The 16,274-nt window shown below is 42.4% G+C and overlaps 1 protein-coding gene across 3 annotated transcripts in view; it reads right to left on the bottom strand.

Annotated features, from left to right (window-relative positions):
* LOC116939615 (cubilin-like) overlaps nucleotides 1-11,340 on the bottom strand; it is a 35,700-nt gene extending 24,360 nt beyond the window's left edge. Inside the window, exons 1-10 of one of the 3 annotated variants that reach the window (XM_076064740.1) lie at nucleotides 11,182-11,340; nucleotides 10,105-10,711; nucleotides 9,771-9,949; nucleotides 9,466-9,640; nucleotides 8,272-8,483; nucleotides 7,094-7,244; nucleotides 6,188-6,414; nucleotides 4,443-4,575; nucleotides 1,855-2,027; nucleotides 897-1,010 (exon numbers count right to left, since the gene is read on the bottom strand). In XM_076064740.1, coding sequence (XP_075920855.1) covers nucleotides 897-1,010; nucleotides 1,855-2,027; nucleotides 4,443-4,575; nucleotides 6,188-6,414; nucleotides 7,094-7,244; nucleotides 8,272-8,483; nucleotides 9,466-9,640; nucleotides 9,771-9,810 — 1,225 coding nt within the window. In that variant the 5' untranslated portion in view covers nucleotides 9,811-9,949; nucleotides 10,105-10,711; nucleotides 11,182-11,340. Of the gene's footprint in view, nucleotides 1-896; nucleotides 1,011-1,854; nucleotides 2,028-2,775; nucleotides 2,879-4,442; nucleotides 4,576-6,187; nucleotides 6,415-7,093; nucleotides 7,245-8,271; nucleotides 8,484-9,465; nucleotides 9,641-9,770; nucleotides 9,984-10,104; nucleotides 10,712-11,181 lie in introns of those variants that run through there. The other 2 variants (XM_032948234.2, XM_076064749.1) reach the window with 2 other exon arrangements.
* Nucleotides 11,341-16,274: the final 4,934 nt, after the last annotated feature.

Raw genomic sequence — 16,274 nt, 5'->3', positions numbered from 1 at the left:
GCAATCCAAAGGACATGTGAGCATGAGAGTGCAATACAAAGGACATGTGAGCATGAGAGATGCAATCCAAAGGACACGTGAGCATGAGAGTGCAATCCAAAGGACATGTGAGCATGAGTGCAATCCAAAAGACATGTGCGCATGAGAGTGCTTGTGTTGCGATCGAACCGTGATTTATTTTATTTTAAAGCTACGTGACTTTACCGAAAGAACCAAAGAGTATGGATTCCTGCAGTCACGAAAGCTTCAAATCATCATATACATTGTTTTATAGCGAAACCTTATCTAATGGTTACAGATGTCACTGCGCTCAGATTACTGCCATGCCTGAAGCTGAACTCCCCAATTCAGAAAAAAATATGGGATGTAAAAAATATGCGTGAAAATAAAGGTTAGAAATGTATAAAGTTGACAAAATATGTTTCATTCATTGCCCTTTGCAAATTATTTATTGAAAGCTACAGGCTATGCATTCACCAAGACCATTTCCATGGAAATTATTGTTACAAAAAAATACAGGTACCTCAATAATTGTGTTGATGTATTATTCCTGTGCTTGTATCGTGACTCTTTTTGGCAGGAGGTTCCTGTCAAGTTTTCGCAGTAAGGAGCGATAATTGCTAAGCATAATCCCAATTGCGCGACTTTAAGTAAAACATTTAAATGACTCACAATGGCCTACTCTTGCAAATAATGCACGCAATACATTTAACTTCGTGATTTAATTGGTGACAGGTGTAGCAGAGCAGTTGGAAAGTACATGGGGGTAATGACATCCGCAAAATTACATGTTCGCTGAAACTACACAAAATAGGAGAAACAATGCTTCGAATAGCTGTGTATTAAAACAATGTTGCAGTGTTAGCTGTGAACATGTGTTCATTATGAAGCATTACCATATGATGGATAGGACCGACTTTCCACTATGCCCCAGTGAAAGACATCTTCAGACCAGGATCTCCAGCCACAGAAGCCTCCATTGAAATCACAGTCAAACGACTGATCCGCAGCTATTGGAGGACAAATGGGTAAATACGCAAACAACACGTGACAAGATTACCACAGCTCATGATATAACTCTCAACAGCACGACTCACAACCTCCTCTCTACACCAAGAAGTGGGACCGTGGGTCACTGCCGGGCGTTGTTTCTCCGTGGCGGCCTCCGCAAACTGGAATGCGGCCACAATCATCCTCGCAACGTGATCACAGCAGCGGCGTTCAAACACACCGACTTTTTAAAAGGACACTTAAAAGCCACACCGCTTAATGTTGAATTTCCTAAAATACGTTTCGATCAACTGACAATGCAAATATATAGCATAACTGATTAAATATGTTTAACGTCGAAACGTTTTAAAAATGTTTCCCCAGGGAAGTTTCAAGGCCACAAAGTTTTGAGTTCCAAAAGGGACATCGAGCCAATCAAGCCACAGTAGCAGTGGGAGCTGATGTTTACAATAAACTGAATTTCCTCACAATAGTTGCACGCATTTTACAAGTGGTAAGCACACATGCTACTGATGGTGTGACCAGCGCCACGCCTATGTCTCCCTGGTGACGAAATTCACACTATAAGCCTGAACTGACTGAATTGTTGCCCATATCAGATATAGATACCAATCACGACTGGCATTATCCATCAAGACAAGGAATCAAACCAAGGGGATCACGAGGAAGTGGAGGGACGTCTACACACTTCCTCACTCTCACAAACACCCATTCTCGCACCTCCGATTATCATCTCCATTGGCTACGTACAGTACAAATCAGGTTCAACATACATATAACATACATTCTCCTCCACTTAGGCCTCCATTCGAGCGTATTAACATCACCATACAATGCACATACCTTCTGCTGTGTAGGTAGCTGTGAATGTGTCCCCATAGTAGCGGACGAAGACACTGTTCCCCGTTGATTTTACAGATAATTGTGCACATCCCCAGTAGTAACCGTACATTTGGCTGAGAATAGGTGCAAACGTGGAGTCGCCATCGTAGATTGACCATTCATAGTAGTTCCAACTGACAGAAAAATAAAAATCATTATTCATCTGGCATCAACCCACTTACAAAACAGCACAAGAGGTTATATAGGTAACCATAACACAGGATTATGATATGCATCTCTATACAGGGCTGTGTGGGACACTCATTGGCATCATTAGTGCTACATTAATATACCACGACTCAGTTCATGAAGAGAATATTCGGTTTTATGGATATTTCCACTGGCACAAAATTTCCACAAAGCCAAAATATTGCATTTGATATATTTAGCAAATGCCAACTATTGTTGCACACTCGAAATGAAGGACGTGGGCAGGTTACTCAATAAGTTTCCCTTAAATTACACTATTGGTACACCATCTTTGTCTTTAACCATAAACTTTACACTTCTCTATTCGAATATTACTTTCATACTAAGCTGTATGTCTATCTATACCATCGACTTAAATTAATATCTTACATCCATTATCTGTACTGTACTGTATATGAACTGTACTTGTCACCATTATACAACTTACTACTGTACATGTGTTATATTCTTAATAGTATTGCAAGTAGTCATACTCTGGGTGCATGGGCATGGTTATAGAATAAACAGTATTAGGGTTAGAGAATTAGCAGTATTAACTACAGTACGTAATCTTTTCCAGTGTACAGTGCTAAACCCCCTCCTATTGAATATATCAAAAACTACCAATTCAAAGCCAAGCTTAAGGACTGGAACATTTCTATAACTATGAAAAACAACGTTTGGGTACTTTACCTATAAAATGCACCAGCAAGTGTGTGACACATAGCAGTCCTCAACCGAGTCGCCATTAACCACGTGACTGGTGTACAAGTCTGGCTACTCAATAAACCTGCCAGCCACCTACAGGCCCGACTCAGTATCGCATGCTGGTGTACACACGTGCATAGATGTACTGCACAGTACATAAGGACCTCAGCAAAACCACACTTACTCCATTGCTACACGAGGAAATCATTAAAAGAGTGGTTAATTCTTATTGTGCCTCACTATTTTTAACTGGGGCAGGGCAAGTAGATTCTGTCACAATGTCAAGACTACACAGCGCAATCCCTGTCCATGTAAGGAGCTGACCAGTTGGGGTCAAATCCTGCTGACACACACGATCAACACCACACCTGGGCGCCTTTGTCTCCGTAGTGGAAATGTTTACACATTACACCATGTACTCATTTTAGGCCGAGTTGGCCTAGGATAGGCCCAGAACTGGTTCCGATAATTGTCACTGGTGTTGGCCATGAGCGGGAATCGGACTCAGGTCGCCGGGTTCGTAATGCAGCGCACTCACCGCTACGCCACCGCTCCCCACATACATATACACACACATATATGTGCCATCAAGGAAGTTTGTAGGTGAAATAAGTAAAATACTTTACTCTCAGGCTTTTGAGACCAATGTTATAATTGTAATTGGGGTTTGGGTCAGGTCGCGCAAGTGCAATGGCAATGTGTGTTGTCCACCCTCCTCCACCTGACAGCTAAATAAAGTTGTCACCTGAGCAAACACGCCAATTCAACTCGGGCAAATCGCATAATGACATGAACAAACCTTGTCTGGGATCTCTTTACTTCACAATGTCATATTTACACTAAACAATACATATCATCCTTCCCTTCATAATCCCCTGCGTCATTGCATATTGTGAGTTCACTTCAACAGCTCAGTTTCCTCCCCATCCTTCTGAGAATGGAAGGATGGGGAGGAGAGAATATTTTCTCGGTCAAGTTAAGAGTATTTTTTTACATATTGTATGCCTGGGATGGGCCTCATGGAAAGGGGGGGGGGGGGTAGCCATGAAGAGAGATCCGGTGGGGGGGGTGCAGGCCGGATGTGTGGAGTGGGGGATGAGGGCAGTGTGAGAGAGGTGGCTGTATTTTTGTTATTTTATTGATAAAAGAGTTGTTGTTAATACAGACGGCCATGGCTGTAATTGATTATTGGATTGAGGACCAAATTGGACAAACGTTGGTGATCGAAATAAACGTTTATTGTTATATTCCCGACGAGAAAGACAGTTCATTCCACTGCCATGGCTTTGTCAGTCTGGAACCATTTTAAGCATCATGAATAGTGTGGAATAAGTAACAATAACCACATTCGATTTAACTTGTGTAAATGTCCCATATTCAGAATGCCACACATCCACTGTAGAATCTCAGCTCGTGAATTCTCAAAACACGGCTAATTCCACTGCACTTTACACTAATACAGCAGATAGGGGATGCACACACGGATTCTATTTATTGGCTTTGGTCCTGCCTGTTGTGCCCTGCCATGCGTGCGCCTGTCTGTCACTTTACCATACTTAAAACAAACGACACATACGCCGCCTCTACCCCCCCACTTCCCACTCGACCGCTCCTCTGCCGAGCACACAGACGACCAAGGCAATAATCTTTACCTGCAATATGATGATGCATTGATGTGGACGACGCTTCCTTCGGGGACAATGATATGCCAAAAACAGGACTGATAAAGGTAGTTGTTGCCAAATGTACCATTAGTACCTTCCAGTGTTCCTCCACAGACGTTCTCTGATTTTGTGGGCAACGAAAGACATCAGACAGAATGAAAGAAACATTAAACGATAAATGAGTAAAAACATAGCCCCTTCATTGGGATTGTTTTATCAAGCATAAGACTGCAGCAAAAACACAAGTACTCAAATGTACTCCCGTCATTCACCTCATCACTCTGCTATCGCTAGTCACATGGTTACTGTTCTCGTGAACATCACTCACAGATTCACTCGAATCACTTACTGGCAGTTATGCACCTCCTTACTCTCCTATAGGCACCACGATTATCACTGTGCCCGTGAACTTCACTCCTTGATGCCACTATCCATATTCTTGGTTCTACGTGACTTTACCGAAAGAACCAAGAATATGAATGCCTGCAGTCACGAAAGCTTTCAATCGAAAAGCCACTATCCATGTTGAGACTGTCTACAAGACTGACCGTTTCATCTCATTCATATTTTTTGTAAGGCCACCATCCCCCATATAGGGTAGTGACTTCCTTGTTCTACTGCTTACATAGGCAATACAGTGCAAACTCTCATGGTGAGCCATTAACCCCACCATCAAGTCACCAGCTGCATTGTAATTGTAAAGGTTTATGCGAATCATGCAACAGTGGCCTTGGGGATTTTTACCAGCTCCAGGTTGCCTAAAACTTGTATCAGTAATAGATGTTTTCAGGTTGGAACAGTGCTTTCCTGTGTATCTAGATGCCTATAAAGTAACTCGTTTATCTAAAATGCAAGAGAACTACCAGTTTCACTCAATCCACCTCACTTACCAAACATCATGTACAAAGAATGCTCTGCCACATGCCAATAATCCAATTAATATTTTTACATTTTAGTTGAGTATACCAGCTGAAATGTGTCACGAATCTGCATGTGTCGTTATCAAAATTATTATAAATCGAGTGACTACTTTTCAAACATCTGAGAAAAGAAAAAATTTAAGTTAAACGATGCCTCAACTGAAACGTTTCATAAATATTACAGAACCCAAAAAGCATTGTTGAGATAGGCGACTCTTGCCAATCACACGGTGTATTTGAAGCACGAAGATTTTAGAAAATACGCCCGCACCTCCACTTAGCACGTTTGGCTTCGTACAGTGCAAAACAAGTTCAACATATAGTAATAGGTTTTACCCTTTTAACTGGCACAAAAACTGACACCTTTATTCAAGGCATCATGTTTGCAATAACCACAACACAAACAGTCAAAATGCAAACAAAAGAGAAAACTCTGATAATAATCAAATTCAAGGACAGTGCATATTATTATCAGAGTTGTCTCTTTTGTTTGCATTTTGACTGCTAGTGTTGTGGTTATTGCAAACATGATGCCTTGAATAAAGGTGTCAGTTTTTGTGCCAGTTGAAAGGGTAAAACCTATTACTATATCTTGTTACTGGCAAAGGAGATCTCATAATGTAAGTTCAACATACATACATACCTACAGAAAAGGGATATAACCCTCCATCCACGGACTTCCCCCTGTTTACTAAATAAACAAGCACATCGAGCTCACGGAGACCAAGTAGGAGATCATAAAGGGAACATGGTCTCCTAATGCCTCCGTGCACTCGCCAACATTTTAGAGACTATAGCCACCGAGCCTCTTACCGTTACGGTAGAACATAAGGCTAAACCCCCTTCCATTCCCCGAGCCATCCGAGGTGAATTGCAGGGTCATGTTGCCAATGGTGGACACTTGGCTGTCTGGCAGGATCCCACAAAGACGAGTCACCACCGAGCTGCTTCCTTGGTCATTGTCCAGAATGGTGAGGCTGTCGTGGCCGCACTGCCGGTTGTGACTGCGAGTTCTTTCAGCCCCGGGCTCATCCAGTACCCTGAGCGACAAGAAATTGATCAATAATGAGCAGCGGAGTTTCTAAAATAAAGTGATATAACCCAAAGTGGCAAGAGCTGGAAGCTGACAATAATTCCCTGTCCATTTAGGAATCAATTCCAAAAATAGTTTCTTCCTTTTTAGTCAATTTTGTTAATTCTGGTTCAATTCTATACGTATTGGTGGAGTTTATTTAAATAGAAAGTATGCAGACTGAACAATGGGAGAGCTTCCACTAATATTTGACCAACGTTGAATGTGAAGCATCATTTCCATTAAATACATTTAATATGCGTTATAGTGAAGGCTAAAATGCTCGTGAGTTCCGTCACACTAAAACCCAAAACATCAAACCAACTTTGAGTTGGCTAAATGTAATGACCCTGCTGAAATGTTATTTGAGCATCTAAGCATGATTTATAAAAGTCGTGTAATTTATTAAACAATTTAAGTCACCCCAGCAAAATAAGCATACAATTCTCCCTCACTCCTCTGCCCCCTGGAATTTGATCAATTGTGACATTTCAGGGTAACAAGTTAGAGCAAATTAGCCAAGAGCGAATCGTATTCTTTATCGGTTTAAAATATCCCACAGTTGTTTTTAAAGGACAAATTGTCCACAGATAAGTATGTTGCAATGTCCGTAGGATTAATATTCTCATGGCGCACTCCATACTCACTCAAAGTCACTGATATATAGAAAAATAACGTATCCGGGTGGAGCGTAGACTTCCCAAGTGCAACTGGAGTTGTACTCATAGTTGTGTGGGTAGTTTGGAGATGTCAGGATCATACTTTGCGCATCCAGCCTCCCCCCACACCTCGAGGAAGCTGAAAAACAAAACAAAATGTTAGCAGTAATACTCCTTACATAAACTGTACTTCTTATACCAATACACATGTTTGTCAAGTTTATTTAGAAAATACTCACTTCTAAGTCTTCAAACTTGTAAGGTGATGCTGAATGATTAAGATTTGTCTTTAGGTTGGTAAATGTTACTTGGCAGAAAATCAGTGTGTCAAAAGGATTTGAGGTGAGAACCAAAATTCTGGCGGACACCTTAGCATACAATAGAACACCTACACCCCGAATTAACTATGTTAAAAACGTGAAATGTTCAACTATAAAAAAAATCTATGCATATTTGCATATAATGATGCACAATGTCCTGAAAAAAATTATACCTCCAACTCTTTGGCCAACAGGTGCGTTATCTCCAAGTGTAACATACGAACTTTTTAAAACGCTGCTTTAAATAAGTTTGATTCCCATGGGGGCGAGTGGTAGCGTGATCAGCGCTTGTTGCAAAGATTCACAGTTCGAATCTAGTGGCCGCCCTGGTTATTAGTGGGTGCATTAACCATAAAATGCACACCTGTCTGGTTCACAGCGGACATTAATGATCCAGTGATGCCATTCGCAAGAGTAGGCCACTCTTTGGTGCCACCGTCATGGTCCAAGTTGAAAATGTACTCCGCAAATTACTCATTTGGAATCTACACAGCAATCATCCCACCCCCCCCCCCCCCAGCCCATGCAAAAGACTTTACCGGATCCTTCTGAAATGGATTGAGACTCAGCGAAGTTTTCCCGAGTAAACAAGCATGTCTGGCTTACACTTGCAAAATTTGATCATTGAATTGATTGTAGTTAATAAAATTTCACTGTCACCTTGTTATGTTAATTATTTTACTGACTTAATTTCACGAGGTTTTTGCCAGGACTTCAACGGGTTTATTCCAGTGTTAACTAATTGAAAATGTATCTTAGTGGACTCTGATCTGACTCAAATTTCGAGTATGAATGATTGAATAACATTACCCAACAAGTGTCAGTGTGTGTGTGTGTGGTACCCACCAGGTGATGCATGGAAAGAGATGTAGACATATGAGTAGTAAGAATTGTTGCTACTTTGGAAGTAGTATACGGAGAGGGTTGAGTTTGTTGACACGAAGCCTGCAGTATTATAGCCGCAGGAAACCGTGGATAAAATGGGTGCCAGATTGTCTGGCCCATCATGCACGCTCACTGCAGTATTGTTGTTGTTGTCATTCAGGCAGTAGGTGAAACTGTGGACAACAAAATATAAACATAACCCTCCATGTCCCTGTGGTGTGTCAGATTGCCACCCTTACCTAACTCGTATAGACGGTATATATTTCGGATGCAATGTCTGTATTGCTCAGCAGTATTTTGATTCTTTAAATGGCTTGAGTGTGTCTACGTGTTCGAGCTATATTTGAACAATGATCGAGCTATGACATTTTTTATACACATGTCTGTGTTCGAGCATGGATCAAGCTTTGAAATTTTGAATACTTGCATCGATGGAATCGAACAGTAATCAAGCTATGACATTTTCAATACGTGTCCATGGGGGGGGGGAAAGTTTGTCTTTGAGAAGTTATCGAGCAGTGATCGAGCTTTGGATCGTTAACAACCTCGTCGATTCCCGTTTAATAGAAATTTGGATGGTCAATTCCCGATGCAGTATATTCCTTATATGGGCAAAGCCACGCCCAAATACATAACATTTGGGCCTGAAAAATTAATGTACCATTCATTCTGTCGCGGATTCATTTTATTCTGTTACAGCGCTAGGGGGAAGCTCAAAACTTCTTCACTGACCTCTCCCTCCCCCCACCATTCCCAAGTCTTCCGTGTCCCAACCAACATTTACCCACCAGCCCTGACAGTTTACTTATGTTTTGGGCTATTATTTCACCAATGTGACGATTTAAAAGTCTGATTTGACTGCATTCATGCACGTCTCTTCTTCATAATGGTATGTTAATTGTATACATAACAAATATATGTTGATGCTGTTTCTGATGCTAACTTTATCAACTCTCCTGCTGTGCATAGTAAAATTGACCATACCATACACGGCCCATTGGCTTAGCGTTGCACGAGTATGACCATCCTGAATATCCCCTCATTGCCTATTCAGCCAACTATACCATACTGCATCTCCTCCGTTGTACAGCGCGTATATTCTTCCGCTTATCTTCCTTCATAAAACAAGAGTTTTCACAATATAACACTGCTTACAAGTATCTCATATAGAGGCTGACCACTTCATCTGCGTCAACGTTCATCGTGTAGAGGCAACTCTCGTTGTTGGGTATGGTAAAGTAACCCGAGCCCTGCAGCTGTTTGTGGCAGGTGCCTGGATAGCTGAAGACCCGTTGCAATGAACCCTCCCAGTTGCCATGCACATCACCAACTGAAAAAGAAACAAAAAAATAATCGTAAAGTTGAACACATTTTCTATTCTTCATTATTCAAATAAAGCCACATCGCATCCCAAAGCACAGGTGATGATACATTTCAGCTGGAAAGTGCAGGTGACTTACCCAGGAGGAAGCAGGTGAGAAGACCAGCAATGAGCCTCATGGTGACGACGCTCGTTGTGCCTGTAGCACGCGAGCCCCCAACGCCTTTCTCAATGAGCCTTGACCACTGGCACGAGTCTCTTATAGTGGCTCATGACACGACATTTTCTTAAAACCCAACAAACCACATTTCTGACGATCTGAAACGCCACGCCCATTCCCATCACACGTGGGCACACACACACACACACGAGAGTGCGAGCATGTGTTCATTTAAGGCGTGTTACTTTTTGTAGGAAAAGCAGTACGTGTTTTTTTTTAGTAAAGTCAGTTGGCCAAACGTGGGCGTACTTACTCTCAGATGCCTTGTTATTTGAATTGTCCTCATGCCGGTTGACCTTTCAATATTTGTGCTAGGTTTACATACTCTAATGTGCTTTCCAGTTATACCTAAAATATATATGCTCAATAGTTTTAGCAATCTTGTCGTATTTGACTTTGATTTTGCTGTTTCATCTTCGGCCAACCTTCACAGCCTTCTTTATACAGTTGTTAAATGTTCCTCAAGGACTTCCACCATGGACGTGCAGCAATGAAATCAGCTCATTTGCAGGAGCTATATGGATTGTTGCACTGCAGACCTCTGAAGAGGTATTGGGGAGGCCCTCATCTAACAGTGGATAGATATTGGGTGATTATGATACTAATTACAGTCAGTCCTTGATTTACGAACAGAATTGGTTTCTTAAGCCCGTTCGGAAGTCGAACAGTTTGTAAGCCCGATCACAATGATGTACTTTAAATGCCAATAAGTTCGGTGTTATGAAATGTGTTACTGTCTCGACCTCGCTGTGCGCTGCGTTGCACCACTATCCGAGTAGATAACCTCGCATTCAATAAACCTTCAGAGCCAGGGTGAACATCCGACTCCAACCGTATTGAATGAATTGAACGAGGTAAAACTGATGGAAAAACACAGCACAAATACAGCATCTGTTAATACTTGGAAATATCAATACAATGAATAAACACTACAGCATCATAACATTGTCTTAGATAACATGAAACTCAACAATAGATCCTGGATGGACCAGGCACCTACATTAGTACTGAATAGCTATACAAGAGAATAAGCTACTGTGATAAGGGCACATCGTGTAATCATCACACTGCACCCCAAATGTACAGCACTGCACATAACACTGAATTGTGGATGAGATATTTCATCATCCTTGCTCTCAAGATCGCAATAAGGTTACATGGGTACAAGTCTGACTCGACTTATTCAATTACAAGTAACATTCACAATAAGGCAAGTGGCAGGCTTCGTTGTTAACTCGGCCTCATATTTATCATAACAATTTAACGGCAATATAAAGGCATTTACAGCATTATAACGGCATTCTCAGTATTATAACATAAACGAACTTACAGACAATGCTTCTTAAAGTCCCACAATGAACAGATACACCTGTGGTCACCGAGACGTTATTTGTGCCTCCATTTTGTACTCTGTGTAATGGCTGACACCCGCGTGGTTGAGAGGGAATCTTAAATTCCAACTTCCTGGTCACGTGACCAAACTCGGCATCAAAACAGGAAAGTCCTGTGTACACACACCCCCACATCGCCGTGAAGCAGAACAGTTACGGTTCAACAAATTGGGAAGCATTGATAAAATCATAAGAATAAATATTTTACATTTTCATGTAGCGCTGTACATAAATACTGTATTGTAAATAAAACAAACTAAAGTAATATAAACATTTTTTTGCCACTTACCTTGGGTTCTGATACTAGATTGTAGTCAGAAGGGGTGCAAATAAGTCACCACAATTGCACTCACATACACGGGGCACGCGCGTACCCATACACAAGAACACCAATTGCCATTAAATTTCGATTTAAAGCTTTCGTGACTGCAAGGATTCATCTTCTTTGGTTCTTTCGGTAAAGTCACGTAGAATGAGAATAAAATAATAAATTGATAAAATAAAATAACACAATAATATTCTCACGACGTTTCGGCCTCAACACAAGCGGCCTTCATCAGGTGAAGGGACGAGACTGTCTGGAGAACAGCGCTGGAGTGAAAAAGCCACGCTCAGATCGCGACCTTTAAGCTGTGTGAGAAGAAACATTGACTTCTCCAAGACGGAGGTTCTTTGCAAACCAACCGGCTACCATGAGAGATTCGTTCATGAGGCCATTCACATATACAAGCACAGAGACAATTTCAACCGAGAAGATGGATTCTGGCTTAGTAATCATTGGAAAGATGTTTTAAACCATTTCCGTTCTTAATTAATTGTATTTTACGATGACCTTCAGACCGCAGCTCTTTCGCTGGCATTGACTCTTAATACCTCTCACACCACAGTTAATGGTATGGTTTACAACATGGAGTATAACAGCACCTCGCAGCTGTCTCTCTCCCCCTCCTCTCTTCCGACCATGGATGAACTCGTCCGTCTGAACGGGGCCCGTAGCTATCCGTGTTGCTAAAGTTGAGGGTAAGAATCCACCCATTTTTTTCGCCATATAGCATTGTGATATATAACGACTTATTGTTGGTAGCTTAGCTGATTGGAGAATATATAGAGTTTATTGATAACATTGAGGTAATTTATATTTTAGTTTTTTTTTATGGGTTCACTATATAGTATTCATTATATATTGTAGTGTATACCCAGTTACTGTGAATAGCTCAGATGTGTAGGCCTTGACTTCAACATAGCCATTTCTGTGACCAGTCACAAGCTAATCACTCAGTTATTTCAATGCTAAATTCGCCTAGTTATTTAAATGCTAAATTCTCCTGTTTGATTTGTACTAGGTGCCTCTGTGAATGTGTATGCTCTGACTTTAACATAGCTATTTCTGTGACCAGTTACAAGCTAATCACTCAGCTATTTCAATGCTAAATTCTATGCTAATTCATTTGTCAAGGGGTGCCTCTGCGGATGTGTATGCTTTAACTTAGCTATTTTAATGCTAAATTCTATGCTAACTCCTTTGTCAAGGGGTGCCTCTGCGGATGTGTATGCTTTAACTTTAACATAGCCATTTCTGTGACCAGTCACAAGCTAATCACTCAGCCATTTCAATGCTAAATTCTATGCCAATTCTTTTGTCAAGGCGCTTTGTTTCTTCTCACACAGCTTAAAGGTCGCGATCTGAGCGTGGCTTTTTCACTCCAGCGCTGTCCTCCAGACAGTCTCGTCCCTTCACCTGATGAAGGCCGCTTGTGTTGTGGCCGAAACGTCGTGAGAATATTATTGTTATTTTATTTTATCAATTTATTATTTTATTCTCATTCTACGTGACTTTACCGAAAGAACCAAAGAAGACCAATTGCCATTCTCCACGAAGTGGTTGTGACGTCACACGGCGCCTGTGCCAGACTATGTGCACGTTAATGCCACGTGAAGTGTCGAACGCCTGCTGCCAGGAGGTCACGGGGCAGACCCAGCAGGTGCCATGGGTCGACTGAGATGACTGGCCGATGCACCACCTGTGCCCCCGACCGTACCAACTTGCTGTGTTTTAGCCGCCCGGCACTTCGCTCGTTGTTGTGACCGTCACTCCTCTGCCCTTCGTTGTTGCTGGAGGACGACTGCCTCCAACTGCCCAGTAAGGGGCCATCCATTTAGTAATGTACGCATGGAGGGGGTTAACCCAATTGCGTTTGCTTGTGTTTGGGGGGTCTACTGACAATGTGCGTACGCATAGGAAACGGGGGGGGGGGGTGAAGCCTCGATAATAATTTGTCTATATTGGCTTTCAATTGAGCCACAGTTTAGTTTCTTCAGAAGTAGGACTGTGGCAGAGGTGTCACTTGTACGCCACCGTACCCCTGACTGCTAGCTGTCACGCAGCTCAGCAGTGAGCCTGACATCGTCTGACGGCCTGACCCATGGATCACACATCCTTCAATCTGGCCTCACTGCACACTGTCGCTGGCTCAAGATTTTGGCTGCTCTGTTCGTGCTGCTGCCCAGACTTCAGTACTAACACTGGTCTGTACATCGGTCTACTGTTACAGCAGATGTTCAGTCGACGCACTTTATATAGAGACTAGTTCACCGAGTTTTCATTGTTTTAAGATCATAATTAGCTTGTTTTTGAATAACCAGTCAGGATGGATAACACGGTCAAGTATAACTGTGTTTAGCACCTACACTCATTGATTTCAGCTGCATCTGATGCGTTGCCACAAAATATCGTCTGGCCATGCTGCATCAAGTCTGTCGACTTCAGCCATGTCTGAGCCTACCGCCAGGATCAATAATAACACGTCACCTGTCCGACCGGGTTCAGTCGGCGTTTGAACCTAGCGGACACAAGACAAACTTTATTAATCTACGCAACTCAATTCTTTAATGCAGCCGGCGGTGGACTATCTGTTTGCCTAAGCATGTTAACATTATTCATCCTTTTAGTTTCTGCGTGGATTAAATATCGGCCGTTCTATAAGATTTGGGGAGGGGGGGTGTCAAGCGTACATACACAGGGGAGGTGGGTGTAAAAAGTATGCGTGCATAAGGGGGGGGAGGTAGTCAAGTTTTTGACAGATTTTTGCGTACGTACTAAATGGATGACCCCTAGCATCCTTGCCTAAATGTTTACAACCGTCGAAGATGTTCCATTGGGGTTGCCCACGTTTCGCAAGCGTAAAGAAGGGAGGGCATGACCGTGGCCGAGAAGACCCGAAACTTCGTGTGGAGCGACATATCTGGTTGCTTCCACACAGCGTTATACAGCCGATGAAAAGATGCCACTTAACTGATGCGAGGTGAACCGGTCATGAGCACACTGCCCAGGTATGGCAAACTCTCCACTCTTCTCCACAGCTGCCCCATCATCAATTGAGAGTTGTGGGGGTGGAGAGTATGATGGGCACAAAATACCCGTATACACACAGACACACACGATTCCCCCATGTAGCCTTAACAGGCTATTGGGGCAAGTGCTGTTAGCTAGCAGTGCCTATGTAGGCTGGCAACGGCCAGGAGTCGGGGTGGCCAGCACCACACCCGGCTGCCTTTGTCTCCCCAGTGGTGATGTTTGCACACCAAAGCAGCTACTGCTATTGGCCATGAGCAAGAATGGAACTAGCGCTCCCCACACACTTTCACAAACACATACACACGTCCACACACGCACATACATACACTCCCAGCACGAGGCCGACTCATTACATCTCGCAGAGGATTGCTCCTCTGAACAAGATAGTTCAGCGGGTCAGTTTGCAATTACGAGTTATTTCAGGAAGGATTATTCGTAAGTATGGATGTTCATAAGTTGGGCATTCATAAGTCGAGGACTGCCTTATTCAAATTGAAGGAGAACCCATTGCGGACATGCGAGTTAAGGAATAAAGAGAGGAAGGGGGAGAAAAGGGGGAATGCAGTAATACGTGTCTGAGAGGCAGCAGTGCGTTGTTTCATGGGCAGTGAACGCACTCGTCACTGATTGCGTGGCGCTGAAATCGCGTAATGATTAATCCGAGTAATTCGCAACACGGGCGCTGTGGAAGGTGCAAACCCGCACTCCAACAAAGTTAAGAAGGAGGTTTTGTAAGTCTCAATGAAGTCTACCTCACGGCCATCATCCTATAAACTGAGGGGTTTTTTTTGTCACTCCCGAATTAACTCACTTAAAGCTATACATGCTGTGCGGACGCGGTGTTTGTGTGTAAGAGGTGTGTTGAAAGGCGTCGGGTGGCGTTGTTGCGTGTAAGTGCGGGGTAGAGTACTGCATCGTTGTGGCGTGCGTGAGTTTGTCGAAGGTCGTGACATTGGGGTGTGTATTATTAGTGCTGAGTTTTGAATAAGTTGGTGTTTGCATGCATGCATGTCGTTCGACTTTGTTCCTGTTGATTCCAAACACGTTGTTACGACATGTACACTAAACACAGCGAATGGCTTTAAAAGTTGCGTAATCTCCTGTAGATGCAGTGATCTGCAGATGTAGACGCCACCACCGCAATCTATTGCACGGCGGTTGAACTTGTGACTCTCGATCCGAACAGGCAGCTGGACATACGGACCAGGTTTGTTCGTATCTCTGAAAGTTCGTAAGTCGAATGGTCGTAAGTGGAGGAGTTCCTGTATTGGTGTTCTTGCACTACTCAGCAGAAGAGCAGGGAGATCATTTCCCGAAAATAGTCAATTCTTGTATATATTGGGTGGTCGCAAAAATGTTTTTAACGTGTGAAAGGTTGTTAAATGTAAATGTATTAAATCAATTAAAATATATATTAAACGTTGTTAATTTAAATAATTGCAATTGTAATATTACAATGGTGTAATGGCTGTAAAAAGGTTTAGTAAAGGTAAGTGCCCTCAATATGAAATGTATTACTTATTCTTTTGATTTAAAGCTTTCGTGACTGCAGGGATTCATCTTCTTGGTTCTTTCGGTAACGTCACATAGAATGGAAATAAAATAATAAAATAATTTTTGACTGTAACACCCTGCTAATCCAACACTTTAACATAGCTATTTCAATGCTAAATTCTC

Source organism: Petromyzon marinus, chromosome 6 (assembly GCF_048934315.1).
Source record: "Petromyzon marinus isolate PM22_M1 ecotype Great Lakes invasive population chromosome 6, UKy_Petmar_22M1.pri1.0, whole genome shotgun sequence".
NCBI lineage: Eukaryota > Metazoa > Chordata > Hyperoartia > Petromyzontiformes > Petromyzontidae > Petromyzon > Petromyzon marinus.
The sequence above is the reverse complement of the archived record's forward strand: the minus strand, read 5'-3'. Positions and strand labels throughout refer to the sequence as shown.